Source organism: Gigantopelta aegis, chromosome 4 (assembly GCF_016097555.1).
Source record: "Gigantopelta aegis isolate Gae_Host chromosome 4, Gae_host_genome, whole genome shotgun sequence".
Lineage (NCBI taxonomy): Eukaryota > Metazoa > Mollusca > Gastropoda > Neomphalida > Peltospiridae > Gigantopelta > Gigantopelta aegis.
In genome coordinates, this window is record NC_054702.1 from 47,820,285 (window position 1) to 47,845,284 (window position 25,000).

At 40.2% G+C, this 25,000-nt stretch overlaps 1 protein-coding gene across 1 annotated transcript in view; it reads left to right on the forward strand.

Moving 5' to 3' along the window:
• The window catches only part of LOC121370639 (arginase-1-like), a 59,160-nt gene that overhangs the window by 2,577 nt on the left and 31,583 nt on the right, over window positions 1-25,000 (forward strand). The window contains exons 2-3 of the mRNA XM_041496006.1: window positions 9,728-9,912; window positions 24,237-24,349. Of these exons, the coding sequence (XP_041351940.1) occupies window positions 24,284-24,349 (66 nt within the window). The 5' untranslated portion in view covers window positions 9,728-9,912; window positions 24,237-24,283. The remainder of the gene's footprint in view (window positions 1-9,727; window positions 9,913-24,236; window positions 24,350-25,000) is intronic.

Sequence of the window (25,000 nt, forward strand, 5' to 3'; positions counted from 1 at the left end):
ATTTATTTATTTGTTTTTATCACTTCGCCCAATCACGCGAGTCTTGTCATGTATAGTCTGCCTGTGTATTGGGTTGTAGTGTTTGTTGTAATCTGTAGCAAAACAAAAATCTGCAGTAGTTTAATCTTCTGTCAGAGACAACCATTATATATCAAAAGGTTCATATAGACTGGATGCGGCGTGTGCGTGCGGTCCAGCTGATGCGTCCATAAACATACGAGATAGGGGGCACCTGCCTACCAGTGCTGGATCAAATCCACACATTTTTGCAAAAAATAATAATGATCGGGCAAAGTGAGCTGGTCTGAAACCTTTGCCATGTGTTTTCATCATTCTACCCACAATATTAGTTGTAACTCATGTGAAAATGCAAACTGATTTGTTTTCAACCCTATATAGCTGTTTGGCAGTAATGCTAATATGAATAAATGTGGTTATCCAGATTCGGGCATTTTCGTTTAATTCGACCAAAAGTCAGACTGCCCCCCCCCCCCCCTCTCCCCCCCCACACACACACACACAAATGGGAGCTGTATGGATGCGTCTGCGTCTTGCGTCTTGGTCATATAAACCATATACGATTATTTCATTGCAGCTGTCGACATGCGTTTAGCAGACGCACGCATCGCACGCATACAGTCGTCTAGCTCGTTTAAACTAATGGATTTTGATTTGATTGTTTTAAAGCCAAACCGCACCCACGCGCCACACCCAGTCTGTGTGAGCCTTAATATGAAATGAATTGAAATAAGAAAAGAAAATAGGTCTAAAACAAATAGTTGCTGTATTTTTTTTTTTTTGTATAATTTAAAAATACGAACGTTAGAAAAAAACAGTCACAAATTGTCCTGTGCTGTTAATTAAATAGGAGAAACATGAGGCTATTAAATAACTTGCATGGTTCCTGCGTTCAAACTTGAAAATACAGAGGGCAGTTACCTCCCAAAAGGCAGATCTATGTCCCAAAATGCATACATCCTATTTGGCAGTGCCGCAGACAAAACACAACTGGTATGTGCTATCCTGTCTTTGGAATGGTGCATATAAAAGATCCCTTGCTACTAATGAGAAAATATTGCGGGTTTCTTCTCTGAAGATAATATGTTTTACGTCCAATAGCCGATGATTAATAAATCAATGTGATCTAGTGTTGTTAATAAACAAAACAAACTTTTATAACTTAAAGCTGCAGGCCCTAGAATATTTTTATTTTATCATTTAAGCATTTAGACTAAGATCACCTATGACACCGGTTTCGTTTCGCTACGCTGGCTTATCTAAGTTATTTAGAAACAACGCTGATTCTGGCTGATGAGATCAACAAGGGGGTTCCTTCGAACTGATCGATTTGCGCAGCCTCTGAACTACCCACGTGATATTGAACAAATAACTGTCTTAACTGAGGGGTCATCTCATAATTCTAAAACATCTATTGACGTATGGTATAACACCATACAAGGGATAGGTGGGGTATTTGCCTTGAATTTTAAATTGGCCGGCTGATGGCATGTGTCGCGTGTTTTCTATTTAGTAACATGTTCAAGACTGTCGTTTTTATTCATTACTTTAAAAAAAAAAGTGTGTGTTTTCGGGAACGCTTACTGTACCTAATTTCATTCATAACATTCCCGAAAATACATAATTGTTTTGGCCATATATACAGGCAGTTATTTTCCCCCTAGTGTTACCAACAATGGTTATCCACGAAGGGGTGTTGTTCGTTAGATAAATCTACTGAAGTAAAACATTATATACGTTACACATCGTTAATTGTAGGAGGGAGGATTTATTTGATTTTACGGCGCGCATTTTAATTACAGTTATAAATGCGTCGAATATAATATAATTATGGGTAAGGACCACACAGATAATGAGAAAGGAAACCCGTTGCCGTCAAGTAATGGGTTTCCTATTAGCAGCAAGGGATCTTTTATATGCAACATCCTACAGACAGGACAAAGCATACAACGGCCTTTGTTACACCAGTTGTGGAGCACTTGTTGGAACAAGAAATAGCCCAATGGGCCCACCGACGGGGAGAAGTCATTTTTAACTGCCTCTAGCATAAATCGGCAAACGTTCTAGAAAGTAATCATGAACTATTATCCTACCTTACATTTTGTTTCACTCATCAAAATATTAAGTACAAGGTATTTGAAGGATCTTCCCTAAACACATCCAATCTTTCCAGCGAAACATGCTTATTTGTATATTCGTGGAAATACTATCGAAGCCCTAGCCTTGTTTTGTTTGTCTGGAATTATTTTAATTTAATTTTATCATTATTAATTTTCTTTAAGATCTTAAAATAATTTTGTGATGATGTGTGTTGTCCACATAGCATACAATGCGACCTTGGTTGTAACTGTCTTGACAAACATATTTGTACCAAATTATTTTGTAGTGTCTATCAGGTTCCATGGATACAACGTTTAAAGTACATATTTTATCTGTCAGCTCTAGCCCCGTAGCCAGGCGCGGATCGGGGTGGGGGGCGGGGGGATTGGACGATTCCCCCCACTCAAGATTGAGAGTTCCGCTCAAATAAATAAAAAAATCGGATTTTACATATAAAAGTCCTTGTCCCCAAATGACCAGGATAATGTAGCAAGAACGTCTGTCTGAGGTTCCATATGCTGAAGGTTCGATCCTTCTCAGTGGGCCCGTTTGATTATTTCCCGTCCCAACCAGTGATCCATAACTTGTCCATCAAAGGACGTGTATGCTATCCTGTTTGTGGGATGTGGGAAGTGCACATAAAGATCCCTTGCTGTTATTTGGAAAGAGTAGCCATGTGGCGACAGCGGATTTCATCTGTGACCAAGAGTCGATATAACTGTGTGTTTGCCATCCAATAACCGCTGATCAGTAGTAAATGTGTTCCAGTAGGCTTAAATTTGTTAAAAAAATTTCCATGTATTATTTATTATAAATACATTGGTACGACTGAAAACAAACGGGCATTTTACATGCATACCACAACTTAATGCAACTTGTTAACATATATTTCGCATCAAAAGTTAGTGTATTATTCTCGAGTGTAATCGGCGTGATCTCATTGTTTGGCAAGGGGTTATATATATATATATATATATATATATATATATATATATATATATATATATATATATATATATATAGGGGGAACCCCCTCCCCTCCCCCTGTCTACGGCACTGCGCCATTGGCGCTCGCGTTTGATGAGTTCCGTGTGTATACATGAAATTTTGATCCCCCCTCCCCTCCCCCGCTAATCTGCTGGCTATGGGCCTGAGCTCATGTACTAGTAGATAATAACGAAAAATTAGCATCGCAATATCTGTATTTCTTAAGTTATGGAAATATTCTGGGGTTTTAATTTTATCAAACTCAAGAATTGTGTTGGGACGAATTAAATGTCGTTATATGCAAACTCGTACGAAGCAATATTATAACTATACGCGACAACCAATATCAAGGAACTGACAAATGTGCATTAGTATAATAATATTTTGATTAGTTGATAACTTGTATAATTTTGTTTTTTTGCAATTTCAGAACTTAGGAAACTATTTTAAAAATTTCATCCGCTAATCAAGCATCTGAAGCAGAAAGTAGCCCAGTGGTATAATGTTCACTTGATGAGCGGTCGGTCTAGGATCGATCCCCGTTGATGAGCTCATTTGGGCTATTTCTCGTTTCAGCCAGTCACGCTACATCTCTCAGCCACACAGGTTTCGTCTCTCATAGCCCGAGTACTCTGCCGTTCTAGAGCTAGATGGACATTTGTACGGTGGTGGTTATGATCTCAGACTGAGAGTGTCCATAACCGTACAAATGTCCGTCTAGGTCTTGAACGGCAGAGTACTCGGGCTACCTCTCTCATTACCTATGTGGTCCAAAGCCACAAAAGCGTAATCAAAATGTGTGCGGCGTTAAATAAAACCTGTGGTGAAGACCATCCGAGTCATTAGAGCACACATTATAGCCGGGTTTTAAACACATTTAGAAACTGTACTTGATAGTGGTTACGGCGTTTAATATGATTACCTGAGCTGTGGCGATTGAAAAATCACATTAAATATGTTATTGAAAGACCTGTCGCGATCTGTCCCTTTATTGTGTTTCGTGGATGACATGGTTATGGGAACCCTGTGATCCCACTCTGGATTCGCCAACGCAAATGCGCAAATAGAATTAATTATATTTAAAATATCAACCGTTGAGACACACTGTACACAAATGTAGGTCAAGAGATTATTAGTAAATCTCGATATTTTTCTGTTGTGTAATAAAACACTGTAGTGAGGCTCTATGTGGACTTCAATAGTTTTAATTTCATAGGGGGAAGGGACATTTCCTCCAAATCTGACGATAATATATTCCTCCTCCCTTTCCCCGTCAGCATGTCATTTTCCGACGCCTATGAAGTTGTCCCACTGAGTTCCCGTTCCATTTAGAATGCCACAATCAGTATATATGTTAAAGGTTGTATATGCTGTCCTGTCTTTACTACATTAGGGGCAGTCGTCGCCACCCAACACCGACAATTACAATAGTTTTGTCATTTTAGTTTACCTAGACTCCGACGCCATATAACCGTAAATAAAATGTGTTGAGTGCGTCGTTAAATAAAACATTTCCTTCCTTCCTTCCTTTACCTAGACTATTTCTTAGCTCTGATTGCAGTTACTGCACCCCCTGGAACACAAACCTTAACAGAACTGATTGTAGTGACGAAAAGCTGTATATGTATAGCACTGGATCTAGGAATAATTCCTAAGTTACACAAAGGTCTCTTTATGTGAAATGGCCCTCTTGTAGATTGGCTACTGGTGGGACCAGCTTTTTATCTTGTGCAACAGAATGTTCCAGATGAGTTTAACGAGTTGATATCTGGACTTATGGCAGGCTAAGGAATGGTCCTGTAAGAACCCTGTCACCTGGTGAGAACGGCGTCGTTCTTGTTGACGGGGTCGGTAACCTGAGGGTGTTTATCGACGGGATTAGATTCTCCTGAACATTGATTATGTCCAGCGTGCAGTCCTACGACAGGCAACCCCATATTGTGACAGATCCTTCAACAAAGAAGACTGCAGGGTGAATGTTGCTGGGTATATGCATCGTGTTTCTTTGCCGCCAGACCCGAATACGCCCGTCTGTGCACGGGAAGATGGGGCACTGCTCACCATTAGTCTGACTGAACTCTTAACCTTGGTTCCCATAAAAGCGGTAACGGACGCAACATGTTTCAACTTTCCCGACCGACGTAGACTGTCAGCGACTGTTTCCATAAACCATGTTTTACATCCTGCCTCGATCTACAACGTGTTACAAAGTTTATGGAAACCAGGCTTTACTGTTCATATCGACTTGGTAGATATGACATAGGCCAACGCTATTTCGTTGCGAAATCATTCCATTGAAGACACTGTCCGTTGTACGTTTTGAATGGTTTGCATTATGATCTGATATCTGCTAGATTTTGCTATGAACAATAGGTGCCATACTACTAGTATTTCGATCTGTTGACTTTAATTTATTGTTGTACTGATGTTCAATTAATGTTGAAGCATACTGTACAGGACACTCCAGCTACCTGGTCTGTCAGTTAAAACCGAGATTAATGAGACTAGTTGTTAGTGAGATATGTATCGGAGAGTGGTTATACATATAACAATGACTGGCGAGTGGAATTCCAGGTGAGTGAATTTTGTAAGTGACACCAGTTCTGCAATGCGAACTCGGAACCCTGTCAGCCTTAAAGGTAAAGGTTTAGCCACTCCGCCACCGAGGTGGGTAGGTGCATATTTCTCACCTATAAAACTGTATGAGATCAGATCATGTGTAGCCTCGGTCTTTAGAAAGAAGGTCATTTTGTATTGTTATCGGATAAAAGGTTAACTGAATACGTCACATGCTTGATCATTTATATAACAGCTTTATTACATTACAACTTATTATTTGGAACGATTGTTATATGATTTATCGGCGAAACTGTCATTTTGTAAGGTAAGCTTTCAATTTGGACCTAGATATAATTATATTACGTACATACATTTAGACGTGTGTGTGTGTGCGTGCGTGCGTGTGTGTGCGCGCGCGTGCATGTATGTATGTGACCGGCCTCGGTGGCGTAGTGGTTAGGCCATCGGTCTACAGGCTGGTTGGTACTGGGTTCGGATCCCAGTCAAGGCATGGGATTTTTAATCCAGATACCGACTCCAAACCCTGAGTGAGTGCCCCGCAATGCTCAATGGGTAGGTGTAAACCACTTGCACCGACCAGTGATCCATAACTGGTTCAACAAAGGCCATGGTTTGTGCTATCCTGCCTGTGGGAAGCGCAAATAAAAGATCCCTTGCTGCTAATCGGAAAGAGTAGCCCATGTATTGGTGACAGCGGGTTTCCTCTCAAAATCTGTGTGGTCCTTAACCATATGTCTGACGCCATATAACCGTAAATAAAATGTGTTGAGTGCGTCGTTAAATAAAACATTTCTTTCTTTCTTTCATATGTATGTGTGTTTGTGAGAGAGAGAGAGAGAAAGAGAGAGGGGGGGAGGTGTGTGTTATAATGTATGCATGTATGTTTGGGCGTATGCGTGTGTATGAATATATGTATGGTGGTTTATAATGTAGATATGTGCGTATATGATATATGTATAGTATTGTTGTATGAATATCTATATATTGTATGTATGTTGATGTTGACTATTACATACATAGATATTAACGCACTGAAGCAGGGGCTAATTAAATCCTTTGTGGCCTCACAAATTGTCCCATGCCGTTGCCGGGATTCGAACCTATGGCACCGAATCGCCCGCAACTTGCAGACTTGCCACGATACATTCTGAGCTATTGATGCATCCATGTATGTATGTATGTATGCATGCATGCGTGTGTGTGCGTGCGTGCGTGTGTGAATGTATGTATGTATGTATGTGTGTATGAATGTGTGTGTGTATGTATTGATGTATGAATATCTATATCTTGTATGTATGTCGAGGTTGACTATTACATACATAGATGTTAACGCTCTGGCGCAGGGGATAATTAAATCCTTTCTGGCCTCACAGTATGTATGTATGTATGCATGTATGTATGTATTGATGTGTGTTTGAATGTGTGTGTGTATGTATGTATTGATGTATGAATATCTATATATTGTATGTATGTATGCATGCATGTATGTATGTATGTATTGATGTGTGTGTGAATGTGTGTGAGTATGTATGTATGCATGCATGTATGTGTGGATTGATGTGTGTGAGTATGTATGTATGTATGCATGTATGTATTGATGTGTGTTTGAATGTGTGTATGTATGTATGTATGCATGTATGTGTGGATTGATGTGTGTATTGATGTGTGTGTGTGTGTGTGTATGTATGCATGTGTGTGTGCGTGTTTGAATGTGTGTGTGTGTGTGTGTGTATGTATTGATGTATGAATATCTATATATTGTATGTATGTCGAGGTTGACTATTACATACATAGATATTAACGCACTGGCGCAGGGGATAATTAAATCCTTTCTGGCCTCACAAATTGTCCCATGCCGTTGTTGGGACTCGAACCTGTGGCACCGATTCGCCCGCAAATTGCAAGACTAACCACGATACGCTCTGAGCTATCGAAGCTTCCATAAACAAGGAAGCTCTTTAACTCAACCATATGCATGGGGCCTACAATCTACGCGGTCGATCCCGCTTACGTGCATGAAACAGTGGGCAGACCTGGCACTGGCTAGTATGTATTGATGTATGAATATCTATATATTGTATGTATGTCGAGGTTGACTATTACATACATAGATATTAACGCACTGGCGCAGGGGATAATTAAATCCTTTCTGGCCTCACAAATTGTCCCATGCCGTTGTTGGGACTCGAACCTGTGGCACCGATTCGCCCGCAAATTGCAAGACTAACCACGATACGCTCTGAGCTATCGAAGCTTCCATAAAAAAGGAAGCTCTTTAACTCAACCATATGCATGGGGCCTACAATCTACGCGGTCGATCCCGCTTACGTGCATGAAACAGTGGGCAGACCTGGCGTGGCTAGTATGTATTGATGTATGAATATCTATATATTGTATGTATGTCGAGGTTGACTATTACATACATAGATATTAACGCACTGGCGCATGGGATAATTAAATCCTTTCTGGCCTCACAAATTGTCCCATGCCGTTGTTGGGACTCGAACCTGTGGCACCGATTCGCCCGCAAATTGCAAGACTAACCACGATACGCTCTGAGCTATCATAAAAAAGGAAGCTCTTTAACTCAACCATATGCATGGGGCCTACAATCTACGCGGTCGATCCCGCTTACGTGCATGAAACAGTGGGCAGACCTGGCACTGGCTAGTATGTATTGATGTATGAATATCTATATTGTATGTATGTCGAGGTTGACTATTACATACATAGATATTAACGCACTGGCGCAGGGGATAATTAAATCCTTTCTGGCCTCACAAATTGTCCCATGCCGTTGTTGGGACTCGAACCTGTGGCACCGATTCGCCCGCAAATTGCAAGACTAACCACGATACGCTCTGAGCTATCGAAGCTTCCATAAAAAAGGAAGCTCTTTAACTCAACCATATGCATGGGGCATGTATGCATGTATGTATGTACTGATGTGTGTTTGAATGTGTGTGAGTATGTATGTATGTATGTATACATGCATGTATGTGTGTATTGATGTGTGTATGTATGTATGTATGTATGCATGTATGTATGCATGCATGTATGTGTGTATTGATGTGTGTATGTATGTATGTATGTATGCATGCATGCATGTATGTATGTATGTATATGTGTATTGATGTGTGTATGAATGTGTGCAGATGTGTATGCGTGTGTGTTAATATATATTTGTATGCATGACGTGTGTGCGTGTGTGTGCGTGCGCGCGCGTGCGTGTGTGTGTGTGTGTGTGTTTTAATACGTTGTTTTTCACTTTTATATGTATTCATTCACAGCGTTATTCTGGCAGTCAACACAGCTATTGATGCATCCATGTATGTATGTATGTATGTATGTATGCGTGCATGCGTGTGTGTGTGTGTGTGCGTGCGTGTGTGTGTGTGTGTGTGCATTGATGTGTGTATGAATGTGTGTGTGTATGTATGCATGTATGTATGTAGGTATGTGTGTATGAATGTGTGTGTATGTATGTATTTATGCATACATGTATGTATGTATGTATTGATGTGTGTTTGAATGTGTGTGAGTATGTATGTATGTATGTATGTATGTATGCATGCATGTATGTGTGGATTGATGTGTGTAATGATGTGTGTGTGTGTATGTATGTATATATGTATGCATGCATGTATGTGTGGATTGATGTGTGTAATGATGTGTGTGTGAGTATGTATGTATGTATGTATGTATGTATGCATGTGTGGATTGATGTGTGTAATGATGTGTGTGTGTGTGTATGTATGTATATATGTATGCATGCATGTATGTGTGTATTGATGTGTGTATGTATGTATGTATGTATGTATGTATGTATGAATGCATGTATGTATGTATATGTGTATTGATGTGTGTATGAATGTGTGCAGATGTGTATACGTGTGTGTGTTAATATATATTTGTATGCATGATGTGTGTGTGCGTGCGTGCGTGTGTGCGTGCGCGTGTGTGTGTGTGTGTGTGTGTGTGCATGTGTGTGTGTGTGTGTTTTAATATGTTGTTTTTCAGTTTTATATGTATTCATTCACAGCGTTATTCTGGCAGTCAACACTGAACCAAGATCCTGCAATAAGCAGATGCATTGTAGAGCAGGCCGGAGATATGCACGGATTTTCTGGAAACTGGACGGTTTTGAGTTGCGAACTGTATTGCAAAATCTTCACTCTGCAGCGGAAAGAACGTGTTTAACTCTCCTAGACCGCCTCTAGCTTTTCGGTATGTTCCCTCTGTGGTTGTAAACAATACTTCAAATGAATCATATTATATGCACAATTGGTTAATGTGACTCGGTCATGCAAACTCATAATGTATAAATAAGTCTAGGGCCGTAACGCCCTGTAAGACAAATAAATGTAGGAAATTATTAAAGTTTGCTGCTTCGTTAATATAAGAATGGCAACTTAGTGATAGTCCATTTCAAGATCATGGCATCCTAAATCTAGAAGACTAAAGGAGTTTTAAAGGGACATTTCTTACTTTGCAACCACTAACGTGTTTAGCTAAATGGTTGGGGTTGGGGGTTTTTTGTTTTTGTTTGTTGTTGGGGTTTTTTGGGGTTTTTTTTTTGGGGGGGGGGGGGGTTACAATATTGGTTTCTGTATACTCAGTGTGCTTCAAACCAGTGGTGTAGGCAGGGGGAACCATGCCCCCACCCCCCATCAACCTACCGGTATTTTTTTTAGCTATTAAATTTTATAAAATCATACATACATAGTGTGGGTTGCCCCTCACCCCCTCCCCAATATAAGTGCTTCAAACTGACATTAGTTTGTTTTGTTTGTTTTGTTGTTGTTGTGGGGTTATTGTTGTTGTTGTTGGTTTTTTGTTGGGATTTGTTTGGGATTTTTTTGGGAGGTGAGGGTGGATAGCGTAGCTGGTCATACAAAAAGGTGCACACCGACAGGAATCTATCCCGGACCGACCGCGAAGGGCAGGTCAGGACAAGGCAGGTCATAGGGTTGTACGTGAACATTCAGAACAAGCTCTTGTAGTGCACGCCTGTCATGGGCGCAGGAAAAGGGTAGGGGTGGGTGGAAGACGGGACCGCCCGCGCTGGCAAGTGTAAGAGAGCACCAACAGCCCGACCGGGATCGGTAGTGGGCGGGGACAATTTTGGTGCTATTTAATTTTGAATATCCCGTAGGATTAAAAGGAAATATTTGAGCAAATTTCTTGAAGTAATTTTGGTGCGTTTAGGAACAGTTCATCAAAAGAGAAAGGGGAGCTAATGTTTAATTTGAACCTAGCATATTGGTGGACGTCATTGTTGGCCTCCCGTGGTTGTCCCCGAACTTTAGCCCTTAAAAGGCTTTGATCTATTGAGGGATCATGCTTTTTATTTTGTCCCGGTTCTGTCCTTAAAAGGACACGGCCGGTTGGCAGGGGCAACTCGTTGGAGACTTGTTGTTAGCCCTTATAAGGGCTTGCAATTGTGTTTATATACGGGAGGTAAGGCCGGTAAGCTCCTGTTGTTATCCTTTGTTTTTCTTTCTTTTCCTCCTCTTCCATCTTTCCCATCTGATGTCCTCTGTTTGGGACTTGTGTAGAGTGAGTCGCTATTCTTTTGCCCTACTCCCTCTGGGTGATTTGCAGTTGTGTATTTGGAGCCGGTGTTCTTTTTCCCGGCTTCTTATTTTATTTTATTATTATTTTTATTATTATTCCCAGCACCTTGTTCCCGGCTCTGTCCAGATACCGACTCCAAACCCTGAGTGAGTGCTCCGCAAGGCTCAATGGGTAGGTGTAAACCACTTGCACCGACCAGTGATCCATAACTGGTTCAACAAAGGCCATGGTTTCTGCTATCCTGCCTGTGGGAAGCGCAAATAAAAGATCCCTTGCTGCCTGTCGTAAAGAAGAGTAGCCTATGTGGCGACAGCGGGTTTCCTCTAAAAACAGTGTCAGAATGACCATATGTTTGACGTCCAATAGCCGATGATAAGATTAAAAATCAATGTGCTCTAGTGGCGTCGTTAAATAAAACAAACTTTACTTTACTTTACTTTTTGTTCCCGGCTCCTTATTAAGTACTAGGTAATGGGTTATTATTAGTGGTTCGGATGCATTGTTATCATTAGTCAATGCATCCTGTGTGACTGTTGCTGCTAATATGATTGTGGTAAATTAATTGTTTAGGTTGTACCTATTGCCCTAAGTCCCTAAACGTTAAACAACTTTACCCAAGAAAAAAATATTTTCCCCTTCTTTTGGATTTAAAGAAATACAAGGAGAGGGAAAGAATTAAATTAACCTAGCTAGCTAGATATATTTGAAGGGACCTCTCCCATATTTGTTCATGTTTTATTTTATTTTTTTAAAAGAATAAGAAGCGCTAGGCTTCACTGAAAAAGAAACCAATACTTGAACCATGTTTATTAGGTTTGAGTCAAGTATGTTGGCAATTGTATACCAGCCATCCGTGTATGTATCGCTGTTTATCATCCATTAAAGGCTTTTGTAGGAGATATCGCTGGCACTATCTCCTGCGATATCTCCGCAGAGATATCGCTTCTAATAACCTTGAGTGGTCATATTTTAATCACAAGACAATGTTTTGTTACGTCACTGTGTTTGTTTCAGTGCTAAACCCACCATTAGTGACGTCACGCCACTGGCGTTCTGCTAGTTTAATAGTTAACGAGTCTGCCGCTGACATTCAACCCACATTACTGACATTGTTTACAACTGTCGCAAATGAAAATAATTATATTGGATGATAAAAAGAATACCGCCCCGCCCCCCCCCCCCCCCATGTCTTGTGATATCAGCACTCGTTGATAAAAGTATAAAATCCGAGGCGTGCTGATAAATTATGATATGACAAGACACTCTGGGAGTATCCTCTATTTATTAGGTTTGAGCAGGCACGGCGGAAACAAGTAGGCCTAGACATTGGGGAGGGGCGCTGACTGAGATCGAGGGAGCAAATCTAAGTTTCAGTGCTCCCCCGTTAAATTTTGAAACCTAGATGTCCTAAAATGTATTCTACAAGTAAAATTCATCTCTGCCTTAAGATTTACTACCAATAATACGATTGTTTATTTAGAATTATAGGAAACCCCACACCCCTCCCCGCCGCCGCCGTGCCTGTTGAGTCTAGTATGTTAACAACTGTGTGTTTATCTTACCGATAGCCATGCAATGTGACGTATAGGAGTATTGTACAGAGGATTGTGACACCTTATTGTTTATTTTGCTCCCTCCCGAACCCAATGTTCCGAAATTATAATTGTCACTGGCAATTAGCACTAGTCACTAGTTTTGCACGCACACGTCATTCGTACTGAGAAGAGAAGAAGAGTGTGTTAGCAATACTTATTTACCTTTACCTTATTTATCTGGTCTGTTTTCTGACTTGTCATTTGTTGTTATATGTCAAGACTTACCTGTGATATTTCTGTAATAAACATGGTTCTGACATATTAAATAAGAAAGTCCTGAAATACATATAATTATAATATATTTACATAATGTTGGGCTCGGGTTGAGGCTAATTGCGGGGTGAGGGATTAACTGGTTTGCCGATTGGTTGCTATTAGCAGCCAATCAAGGCGTGGGTTGGTCAATTAGGTGGGTATTATTTCAATCCCTTGTGTGGTAATATGGGGGGGGGGGGGGGTTCCGACCCTGCCATTACCATCACACCAAAAACAATCTTAAACCCAGATAAAAAAACCAACAAAAAACAACAGAACTATTTAAATTACTATTTATATTAGTCCAGTCCACCAAACCCAAACTCTAATACCACCACCCAATGAGGGGACGGGCACGCGACAGGAGTGGGACGGGCCGATCCGCTGGGATACTTGCTGAGAAAAGCATTTATTAAGAAATCAACCTCACGATAGCACTCTCGGCGAGACCCCAAGCGCTCTGGCTATGGCTGCGACTCCCCAAACTCAATAATAAAACTAATTCCTCCCTAACACTAACCAATCTTAACTAAAATTATACGGGCGAGCTGTTGTTCTCGCCGGAGTAGCGCCACTAAGAACTCGACAGAAAAAGAAAAGAAAAAACACCTTACGGATGCCACCCTCCAACAACCGATATCCCAATAAGTGATTGACATAATACCCACAAATTAATTAATCCCTTTCCCGAATGGCTGCTGGCAAAGACCAATTAAAATCCAGATAATCCAAACCCCCCACCCCCACCCCCACCCACCCCCCACCCCCCGCCCCATCCCAGTCCCGTTTCCGGATTTGAAACCAAACTGTGCGTCGGTGATGACATCGTGTTCACTTGCGCAGTTGATCAATCTTTTATTAATTATTGATGTAACAATTTGGCCAAGTTGCTAACAAGAGAAATACCCCGATAGATATTAAACCCCCATCACACTCATACAAGTTCCTACTACGTCCTCAAAATATGGGCTGAACGCAGTAAGAAATTGTACAACGTGGCAGGAACCCAGCAGAAACCGGTCTTGGAGCTACCACGCGTATTTAGGACATGTTCAAAATGCGCGTGGCGGCTCCACGTTAAACGACGTAACTAACACCATGCTGTTCTCCACGACGTAACTAACACCTTGTAGGGACTCCGTTGACGTACTACAAGCGTTGCGAGAACGGGAAAGAATGGGTGTGGTTTTCACTGAGTTGTCACTGCGTAATTGCTACGTCAATGGAGTTCTCACTATGTCAATGGAGTTATCAGTACGCCCTCTTCATGCTTGTGCTATGACCATGGTACGTCCATGCCAGGTTGTAGAAGACCGCATTAAGTTCATATGACGTTGTTATTACGTTGTTTGGGTGCTTACCACGAGCTTACCAAGTTTATGGAATGTTCAGAGAATTTAGTATAAATACTGGACCCTCACACCATCATTTCTACCTTGTATACTTGGCTATGAACACACACAATCAGCAATGTCTCCAGCAACTTCTTCTGCTACAAGGACAACAAGTTCTACTTGATGTACAAGCTGCACTTGTGTTGGTGAGAAGGAGAAGAAATAGAAGACAACCTAGATCTGGGAACTGGGAAACTATTAACGTGCCCCTATCCACAGAGGTTCAGGCACGCCCACTACGGATTTAGCCTCTGACTTCGCCAGTGACCAACTCCGGAGCGGGGGGGGGGGGGGGGGGGGGTTTAAGTTTGAAGTGGGCAGGTTTTGGAAAAAAGCCATTTAGTGCGGTCAAACGCGAGCGCGGACCGAATAGCAGACACTTCGCAAACTTGAAGTAACACCGAGTGGGAGCCGTGCTCTGATTGGCTGAATTTCGATTCCTCGGTGAAGCCTGAATTTTACCTAAGTCTACAAAGAGTAACTGCATCCAAAAACATGTCTGGACTCTAAAATTTGACCCAAAATAGTTAAGACTGCTCAGCCAAATGTTTTTTAAGGTGATTTCGAGCAATTGAACGGGCGCCGAAATAAAATGCGTTAGACTATTTATAAAAAAATAAACATAAGAATTTTGAACTGATCGAAAACATTTAAAGTCTAACTAGCCCAAAAAGGAGGTTGGTACTCACGGAGGAAAAGGTTATTAGGAGGTTGGCGACTACGTCGAGCCGATGAAGTCGGTGGCGTCCAGATGTGGAAGATCATGCCGGTAGGGAGAGGCTGCTAGCATCTTGGTGATGTGACTGTATTCGCTCCCCGCGATGATTTTGAGGACACGATGTAATGACGGGTTGTCCATTTCCTTGAGTAGCAGCGCTTGGTTGTATCTTCCCCTCCGGCGAATGGTGACGCAAACTGCGTTGATATCCACATCAACCTGGACTCGATAGGTAGCGGGTGGTACGCTTTGTGTTTCGGCTCACTAATGAGCTGGCGCACGTCCTCTAGGTTGATCTTCATCAGCTGTTGGAACCGCGGATGGAGTTTGCTGGCCTTAAGTGTCCATTGTCCTTCTGTTGGTTTCTCTGGCTTCGGCGGTTGAGTAGGGCGACTTGGCTTGGCTGGGGTGGCACTCGGAGGAGTGGTCGCCTTCCTCTTAACCACAGCCGTCTTCCGGGCCTGGGTCTCAACGGATGTCGCCTGTTTAATCGGCGACAAGTCCGGAAACCCAGAAGTAAAGGCCGGTGGATCGGGTCTGTTAAACGGCGAATCGCAGATCACTGTGTCCAGCGCGTTAACTTCCTCGGCTCCTGTTGAGGGGACGGTGATGACTGGGGCCGGAACCACTTCCATCTTCGTCTTCCTCTTCGGTTGAGTGGCGTTGGGCGGTCTAACAGACGGAGTCGCTGCCTGCGGTTTAGCCGCCGGTTTTGTCTCCCCCTGCGCCGCCGCTGGCGCACGTCTCCGTTTCCTCCATCTTCCTTTCTTCTGTATGCGGTCTCCGTACACCAAGGTCACGGTTGCTCGTGACCCGGTGTACGAGACGCGATACTCAATCAGGCTTCCATACGTTGCAATTAGTCCCCCCAGGTGGGGGGGGGGGGGGGGGGTGGGGGGGGGGGGGGTAATTGCACAGCGCACTCGACAACGTCTGGTTGGATTGGCTGCATATCTTGCTGGAAACTTGAAAAAGCGCAGTATTTATAGCAACCTGAAGGACTTAATGACAACGTGGTAAGCGCGTGGTAAGAGCGTGGTGCGATCTGATTGGACGTAGTAGGAACATGGTTTGATCTCATTGGATGTAGTGGGCGCGTGATCATGTACGTGCTGGGAAATCAGTGGGAACGTGTTCCACGCAGTGACAACCTGGTAGGAACGTGGCTAGGACGTAGTATGAACTTTATAAATGCAATTTGTTCCGAAAAGAACAAGTTCCCGCTGCGTTCATCAATATTTTTAGGACACAGTGAGATATTGATGAGTGTAATGGGGGCCTTAGTATTGGAGCAATCGTCTTTTTTAAAATATAGGCACAATAATGGCTGAACACCAGTTTTGTAGAAATTGGCCCGACTTAAATATTTTATTAAACCAAACATTTAAGATAGGCCCAAGTTCTGTTTTAAACTTAACAATAAAAGCGTTCAGTATGTCGTCAGGACCTGGGCTTTTCCCTTTTCGCTTAATATTTGATCGCTAGAAATGGGAACGTCACTACTGAATACATTTTTCAAATGCATGAAAAAAATCCTCATCACCAATATCATTACTTGTTTTATCTTTATTTCTTTTGAAGGTACTGTGGAATAATTTTGGGTTTGTCTTGCATAAATGTGAACGTTTATTTTCCTCGAACTGTTCATACTGACATTTTTTGCGATTCAAATAAAGTTTGTAATCTTGGCGTGCTTCACACAATAATTGTCGATTGGCTTGTGATTTGTGTTTATTAAAATGTAACAAGGTTTTGAGATATTCGTTACGCTTTGTTCGACATACGTTATTAAACCATGGCTCATCCAAGTCGATTGGTTTACTCGCCCTTTGCGGGTTTCCTCCCTCAATATCTATGTGGTCATTCACCATATGTCCGACGCCATATAACTGTAAATAAAATGTGTTGGGTGCGTCGTTAAATAAAACATTATTCTTCCTTCCTCCCTTCCTTGTGGAGTTGATGCACAACATGTTTGCGATCAGATGTAGTGATCTTCGCATATGCCTTGTTTACGAATTCTCGCGTTCCCACGTTGATATTATTAACTATTACTGTATGCACGTATTGTTTTTATGTTATGTTATAACAACGTTTATTATAGAAACAACGCAGGTGAGTCTATGTATAACATGCTTTAGTGCCAAATCCAAGGACCGGTAACCAGCAACACTACAACTAAGACAAGATAAGAGCAGCTAATCAAGGCAATAACTTGTAACGGTAACAATGAATAGAAATAAATAGCCTAACCTTAAAACAGTGCTAACCACTATGTAGAATAACTTTCGGAACTTTAGGGGGACGGGACGAACCAAAAACAGAAAACTATATATACACATACACAGACACAGACACACACACAGACACAAACACATATAAATACTAGTATACATATACATTTACATTTACATTTACATATACATAGACTAAACTAAAATCGAGGTAGTTGCTAGAGCGGCTGCAGTGCGAAAGTGATCAGAATTTAACGAGCAGTACACACCAATTAACTGACCACCTAATAAACATGGTTCAGAGCTCCTATATATTTGTGTCAGAGAAGCGTAGGGCTTTTGTAAACAAAACGCACACAACAAGAGGGGAAAGCCTTCAAATATAGTTAGTTAGGTTAGTATAATTCTTCACCTCTCTTTGTATTCCTTTAAATCCATTTCGTGCTGGGGTGTCGTTAAACATCTATTCTAATCTATTCTATTCCTTTAAATCCAAGGGAAGAGGAAATTCTTTTCTTTGGGAAAGTTTATTTTTTGACTATGTTTAAGGACAGTATGCATTGACTAATGATAACAATGTATCCGAACTACCTTTAATGGCCCAGCACCACTGCACTACGTTCCCTGGGGAGCTAGGCAAAAGAAAACTGGCTGCCTAATATGCAATTGCACCCGCACCCAGAGGGGGTCGGACAAAAGAATACCGGCTCACTCTACCCAATCCCTAAACGTTCCAGTAAGGAGCTACCTTCCGACCAACTAAGTCAAATCAACTAATTAGCTCCAATTTCAATTTGTATGAACCATTTTAAATTATGCGTCAAAATTACCTTCAAGAAATTACGCAACATTTTCTATTTGGCTTTAATCCTACGGCACATTTGCAAATTCAATAGCACCAAAAGCAATCCACGCCCGCTACCGACCCTGGTCGAGCTGCTTGTACTACCTTGCCCTTACGAAAAGTGAGCATATCTTGCTCCACTGGTGGCATCCGTCATGAGTACTGCCATCACTGTTGTCAAGTCTTGTCATTTTATTTAAAACGATGAATAATAATAACAATAAATGTGCAAGAGATGAAAAGGTATGCACAAGTTCAAAATATGGAGTAGCATCAGCAATCATTTTGGTCAATGTTGTATCGTATTTAGTAGATATAGCCTCCAAATGTCTACCATAAAACGTTTCGAGTCCCTGGAAATCATAACCCTAACGGAGCAACTTCTGTGCCAAATTGATATGGCGTTGTTTGAAATCTGCATACAATGAGCATGCTCTAAGGTATCTTTGAAGTTGTGATATGTAGATACCAAAAGCTGGAGCAGAAGGTATATTGCTCAACGTAAAGAAAAAATTGACAATTGGAAAATTGAAGGCACCCTTTTTGTCGTATAGTTTAGCTTTGAATCTCTATGCATAGGTTGAAGTAGGAAACTGGTTTAATACCTTCAGATGTTTCTTTTATTTCTAACTCTTGTGGATAAGTCAATGGAAGGTAATCTGTAATTCTGCTAATATTGAATAAATATAGCGGTAAGTAAAGTTAAAAGTTTCAGCCAGATTCCTTTGTTTTGATTTAACCAAATTAGTCAGTATGGTGTCCATAGGGATTCCTATTTCCTGTTTATATATCTTATCCCCAAATTTGACATATATGTTGTCAATGAGGAAGTCCAGCATATCACATATGTGTGTCTCAGTATACTTTAATCTGGATTCACTATCGGTCTTCACGAATTGTCCAGATCAACCTCCAACACTAAAACATTGTCCAACTCACTGTTGTTAAGTATGACAAATGCCACCATTAGACATGCATTATTTTAACTTACTGTACCACTACAGTTGTTGGAATACATATCAACCAAGACAATGTCAAAAGAACATTTTAAAATGATTCTTTTTCATTGAATGTTTCTTGTTGACATCATCAACAGTAGAAGCTGATTTAGTGAAAGGCAACACCAGGGTAAGTTCTCCGGAACTACCGCATGGTGCCTATGCAATTGTAGATGAAATATGTAACTATACAAAAAGGCAAAAGTTATTGTGACACACAAAAGACAAAGATAATTGATGATAAGTTTTTACTGCCGTTTATGAAACGTTATAACATGGAAAGAGAAATCTCCGAAGGTATGAAAACGAGCAATAGTCCATGAAAAGGGCGTACCTGCCATATGCAAATGAGCGACATCACTAGAGGGGGTCCAGAGCGAAGTGCACACAGTCAGTAGCGTGTGTGTCCACCTTGAGCATTGATACAGGCCTGATACACCTCTGTTGCAAGGGATGGTACGGGTTGTGAGGGTTACTGGCTGGAACCTGTTTTGCAGATGCGTGGTTCAAATCCGTGTGTCTTGGTGAGGGGTTGTCACGGGTGGTCGGCCACTACGGGGACGGTCCCTGACCTGGTTGTTTTGTTGCAATGATTTGCGACGAATGTCTGGCCTTTTATGGTGAACACTGGACAGGATTTCTATGGAATATTCTATGTTTCTTATACAAAGCATACAATCCCTGTAACAACTGCTTCGTTGCATTTATTCGAGCTGTTTCATGCACATTTTCTCTGGTTCACATCCATAAATCCATTCACAAATTTATTACTCCAAACAATTCATGTCGCAATAACTTTTGCCTTTTAGTATATTAATTACAATGCAGTGAGCACAGTTAAATATAGCTTACATGTTAAAGTATTTGTATTACAATACTGTTGATATATATTTGTATTGTAATTTATAGACGTGTTGGCAAATACCATTTACACAAATTAATTGCATGTAATTTACTAATATTTATTTGCTAATGAACAAGAACAAGTATTATGTTGGCATTTTAACATTGCTATATAATCATGAAAATAACTTATCTCCTGTCCTCTAGAATGTTTCGTTAATATGATCCCTTGCCTTCTTATATATTTATTATGTGTTGAAATTCTCGGCAATATTAAAGGTATCACTATGGGGGAAAATACGTAATATCACAAGTTATATTCTTAATGGCTCCCCAGGATCTCTATACAATACACTGTCAATTTTAGACTATTATGCGCAAGTGTCTGTCCTCAAAATAAATTATACTAAATCGCAGGCTATTTGGATAGGAAATTAAAAACAATATATTCAAAGGAAGTTTACCTTCATACCAGGTGGAAGTTTTAATGGGGTGCAGAGCAGTTTACCTTACTTTGTATTAACTTTTCAGTAAAACTTGACAGAATTAATTAAGTGAACTATGAATCGAAAATAGCAGATAAATTAATGAAAATATTGTCTATAAGAAATCTAACTGTCTTAGAAAGGATAACTGTTCTAAATAGTTTAATAATTCACCAAATAACGCATCTTAATAGCCTTACCTAACCCAAGAGAAACACTACTAAAATATTTAAATACCTTATTTTTAAAATTTAGTTGGAAAAGTGGTATTGAAAAATTAGCACACATGTAAAAAGTTAAAATTATAAAGATGGCGGAATCTAAATGATAAACGTAAATAATTCTATAACAGCTCTATAAAAAAAAATGCATGGATTCGACTAAGTGGACTAATCTCTTCAAATCTATTACAGGCATATCCACAAAATATTTAGTTCATTACCCTTAAACTAAAACAAATACTAAAGAGAGACACATTATATAGCTGGATACAAATACAACAAAAGCAACCCCAAAATGTATATGACATTAAAGTCATTAATATTTGGTACAATAGTATTTTATGTATAGATAAAATAACCATTTATATATCAAAAATACCTTAAAACTGGTATCATTTTTATAGGTGATTTATTGAATGAACAAGGAGGCTTCCTAAAATATGCACAGCTTTTACAGTATGCTTCATTAATAAATGCTATTAAGAACTGTTTACACAGCCTAAACAACTTATGATAGTGGAGAGGATAAGAGTGGTTTTGGGCAGAATCGTTCAGTTGGTGATACAAGCATGAAAATTGGTATAAACCGTCTCCATGGGTCACTTGACAAGAAAACGGCCCTAGCCACTTGACATTTTTAAATGGCGGCCATTTTCCAAGATGGCTGTCATCTGGATCTTTAAATTATACATTTTGTCATAGAAATGTATTGGGTTGTCCGATTAAGGAGACTTTTGTGTCGTTTCTTATGTTTTAGATTACGCTGAATCAAATGGTGCTAAAATAATTACCTAACATTCCAAGATGGTAGCCATTTTCCAGTTATATTTAAGCTTGCAGATCTAGTCTGTCTCTGACAAGCAACGACTTCAGCAGCTTGGTATGGAATCACCAGATGCGAATTCAACCATATTGCAGTACTAGGTGAGGCTACACCAGCCTCAACAAGGGCACTTGTCCATCCACTGGCTTTGAATAGCGTTCCGATAGGTTTCAATGCTGTCATTTCAATATGTAGAATTCTGAACATGATCATTGTCTTCTCCATAATGATTCGGCCAGTGCCATTGGATCTGCTTAGCAAGGGCATAGAGTAGCTGGTCAGCAATTATGACTGGTGTCTGTCCTGGATTCAGGAATGCTACTGTATCACTAACTTTGTCCATGACATGCTTTATTGTCGCAACAGAATGGGCCTGGTCTCGGAGGAGGGGAAAGCAGTGGTGTAATGCTAATGTCAAAACTATGGCTTCTTGTTTGGGATGCATGGTGAGATGACCATGTTATGCTGGCAGAATCGTCGACCTTTTGGGTTAGGCTAACCTTCGCCAGCCAGTCATAGTCGGGTGCGAAGTGTTTACTGAATACTGTGGGGTCTGGCAAAGATAGACTGAATACAGTACTGTCCTATCTTTCTTTCTTCCTTTTCTGTTAACCCCAGAAATCTTTATTTTTCCATATATACACATATATAAATGAATAATGAATATTCGTACATGGAAAAATAAAGATTTCTGGGATTAACAGAAAAAGAAGAAAGAAAGAAGGAAAGATTGAATTTAAATATTTCGTTCCTTCCTTCCTTCCTTCCTATAACATGACTAAGGTAGTGATATCCCAATCCTCGAACTGGTGATACATCAAATATCAAATGGAAAATCACTGAAAAGGACCAACAATTGCCGCGTTTGCGCAGTTGGTTATTACAACCTTGGGATTATAATAATTTAGGCGGAACGAGTTATAGATGGATCGGAGAATCGCGAGACTAGCCAAGCGATCCTTTCTTTGCCATACCTGTCATGTTGTGTGTTCAGCCAGCAGCTATCGGTAAAAGTCTTTCAAGGACAGCTAGTGTCACGGTGCCTTTTCGATGAACCGTGATACCAATCAAACAATTGGCCTCTGCGGGAGGCGTTACGTCTACCAAACCAGTTTTCAATGAAACCAGGGGCGAGGTACTCGGCTATCATCACTTAGGCAAGGGCTTCTGCATCACACAATCGGAGTAATTTCTAATAAATCCTTTCACTCTGATATTGTTTTGTTATAAGGGCAACATTGATGAAATGTTTACGTTTGCAGTTAACAAAATAATATGGTAACAGGTCGTTTCGCCCTTATTACTAGTTCACCCGAGTCGTTTTGAACAGGGTTGATTCGTACCTCTAACAGAGTCGTTTCGCCCCATGTTTCGATTCGCAATAATTTTTATTTTGTTAATAAAGTACATTTATTCATTGATTTGTCCTACATCCATTGATTTTTAGATGCCACACATTGCGTGTTTATATTTACAGATAAAAATAATATAATTTTGTTTATTTCCAGTATCATTTACTCAAGCCATATACATGAAATACGTACATGCCTTGGATAATATACAGACAATGTATTCACATTAATAATTAATTTATGAACAGTCACACTGCATACTACTGATGTGCTGTGGTTTCTTATTAAATATACTACATACCCAGCTGAGGTTAAACGACTCTGTACGAATGGTTCGGTCGAACTACCCGATGGGTCAAACACTTTCTCAAGCACCGACGGGGTTCGAGCCAACGATATTCAACTGTGTGTGTGTGTGTATATATATATATATATATATATATATATATATATATATATATATATATATATATGAATAATGAATATTCGTACATGGAAAAATAAAGATTTCTGGGATTAACAGAAAAGGAAGAAAGCAAGAAGGAAAGATTGAATTTAAATATTTCCTTCCTTCCTTCCTTCCTATAACATGACTGTAAGGTAGTGATATCCCAATCCTGACACTACCAAAGTTGTTTCTGAGGTTAATAAACTTTATTTTGAAAAAGAAAAAGAAAGAAAAAAGATTAAAAGCGGCACTTTTAACAACTCTCTTGTGTGAAAGTGTTGACTTTTGTTTAAAGGTAGATTATTGAACTTGTCACGTTAACATTTTAAAGTTCAGGTCATTATCAGTGTTTTGGTGTGCCTATAAGAGTTACGGGAAGAAACCAATTTATGTGGATGAGAACCAAAGCAACAAACCAACAGTCCCAAATTACTTAAGTGGGCTGTCTCGACATGGCGAGGATTACTAGGATCTAACTTATATATTTAACATAGTTCGTTAAAACTCCATACATTCGTAGTCATGCGAATCGTTCTGAAATGGGTCAATGGCTGCAGCGATTAGCAGAGTGCATAGCTATAAGCTCATGTCCTTTCCCCGACAGTTTTGGGGGATTTTCATTTTTAAAAGGTTAGGTCGAAATCGATATGCAAATGACTGAGGTAACTAACATAGTTGTGAGCCAATCGTATTGTTGTGAGACGTTATTTATGTTGGTGTATTTATATAAAATATACCTAGAAGATGATTTTCATTCTTTGAAGCTATATGAACTAACTGGAGAAGGAATTGAGAGAACTCTGAACGAAGGATGTCTGGAAGCTATTGCAAATCTTCAGCTGTCGGTGTGATCGGCGCACCTCACTGGAAGGGACAGGTAAGATACTTTTATTCCTAGTCACTTTATACACGTCTTGTTTTTGTGTTCACTGTTAACGCCACTGACTGCACCAAATCAGACTCAATACATTTTTCATATTTACTTTAAGAAAAAGAAGTTTGTTTTGTTTAACGACACCACAGCGACACCACTAGAGCGCATTGACCATATTCACTTTAAAGACCTTCTGTTGTGTCTTCTGTTAGGTTCAGTGACTTAGCCAAAGTATTGCAAATCTGCGCTAGAAGGCAATCTACAAGGCTTTCATGCATTTACCTTTGTTTCACTCCCAATGGCCGATCTATCTCATTTGCTATGGAGCTATCTATTTTAAGGACTTTCTTCTTTTTTCTTTTATTTAGGTTTTTGGCTCGTGTGACTGTGACAATAAGAGTTATTGGAGACCCTCATTTTAGTTTGCTGTAGGTTCAGTGATGCCACTCTCCCACGGAAAACACAGCATTTGCTCCTTTAGTGTGAAAATGGCATTGCCTTATTGTTTGATTGTATTTTTTTACTTCTCTCTTGTGGTTTGGCGCAGGTATGGTCTTGATAATAAATATAGTTTACAGGAGGTAGCTTATGGTCGGCCTCATTTAACAAAAATAAATCAAATAATGTACATCCATCAACAAATATATCTAAATC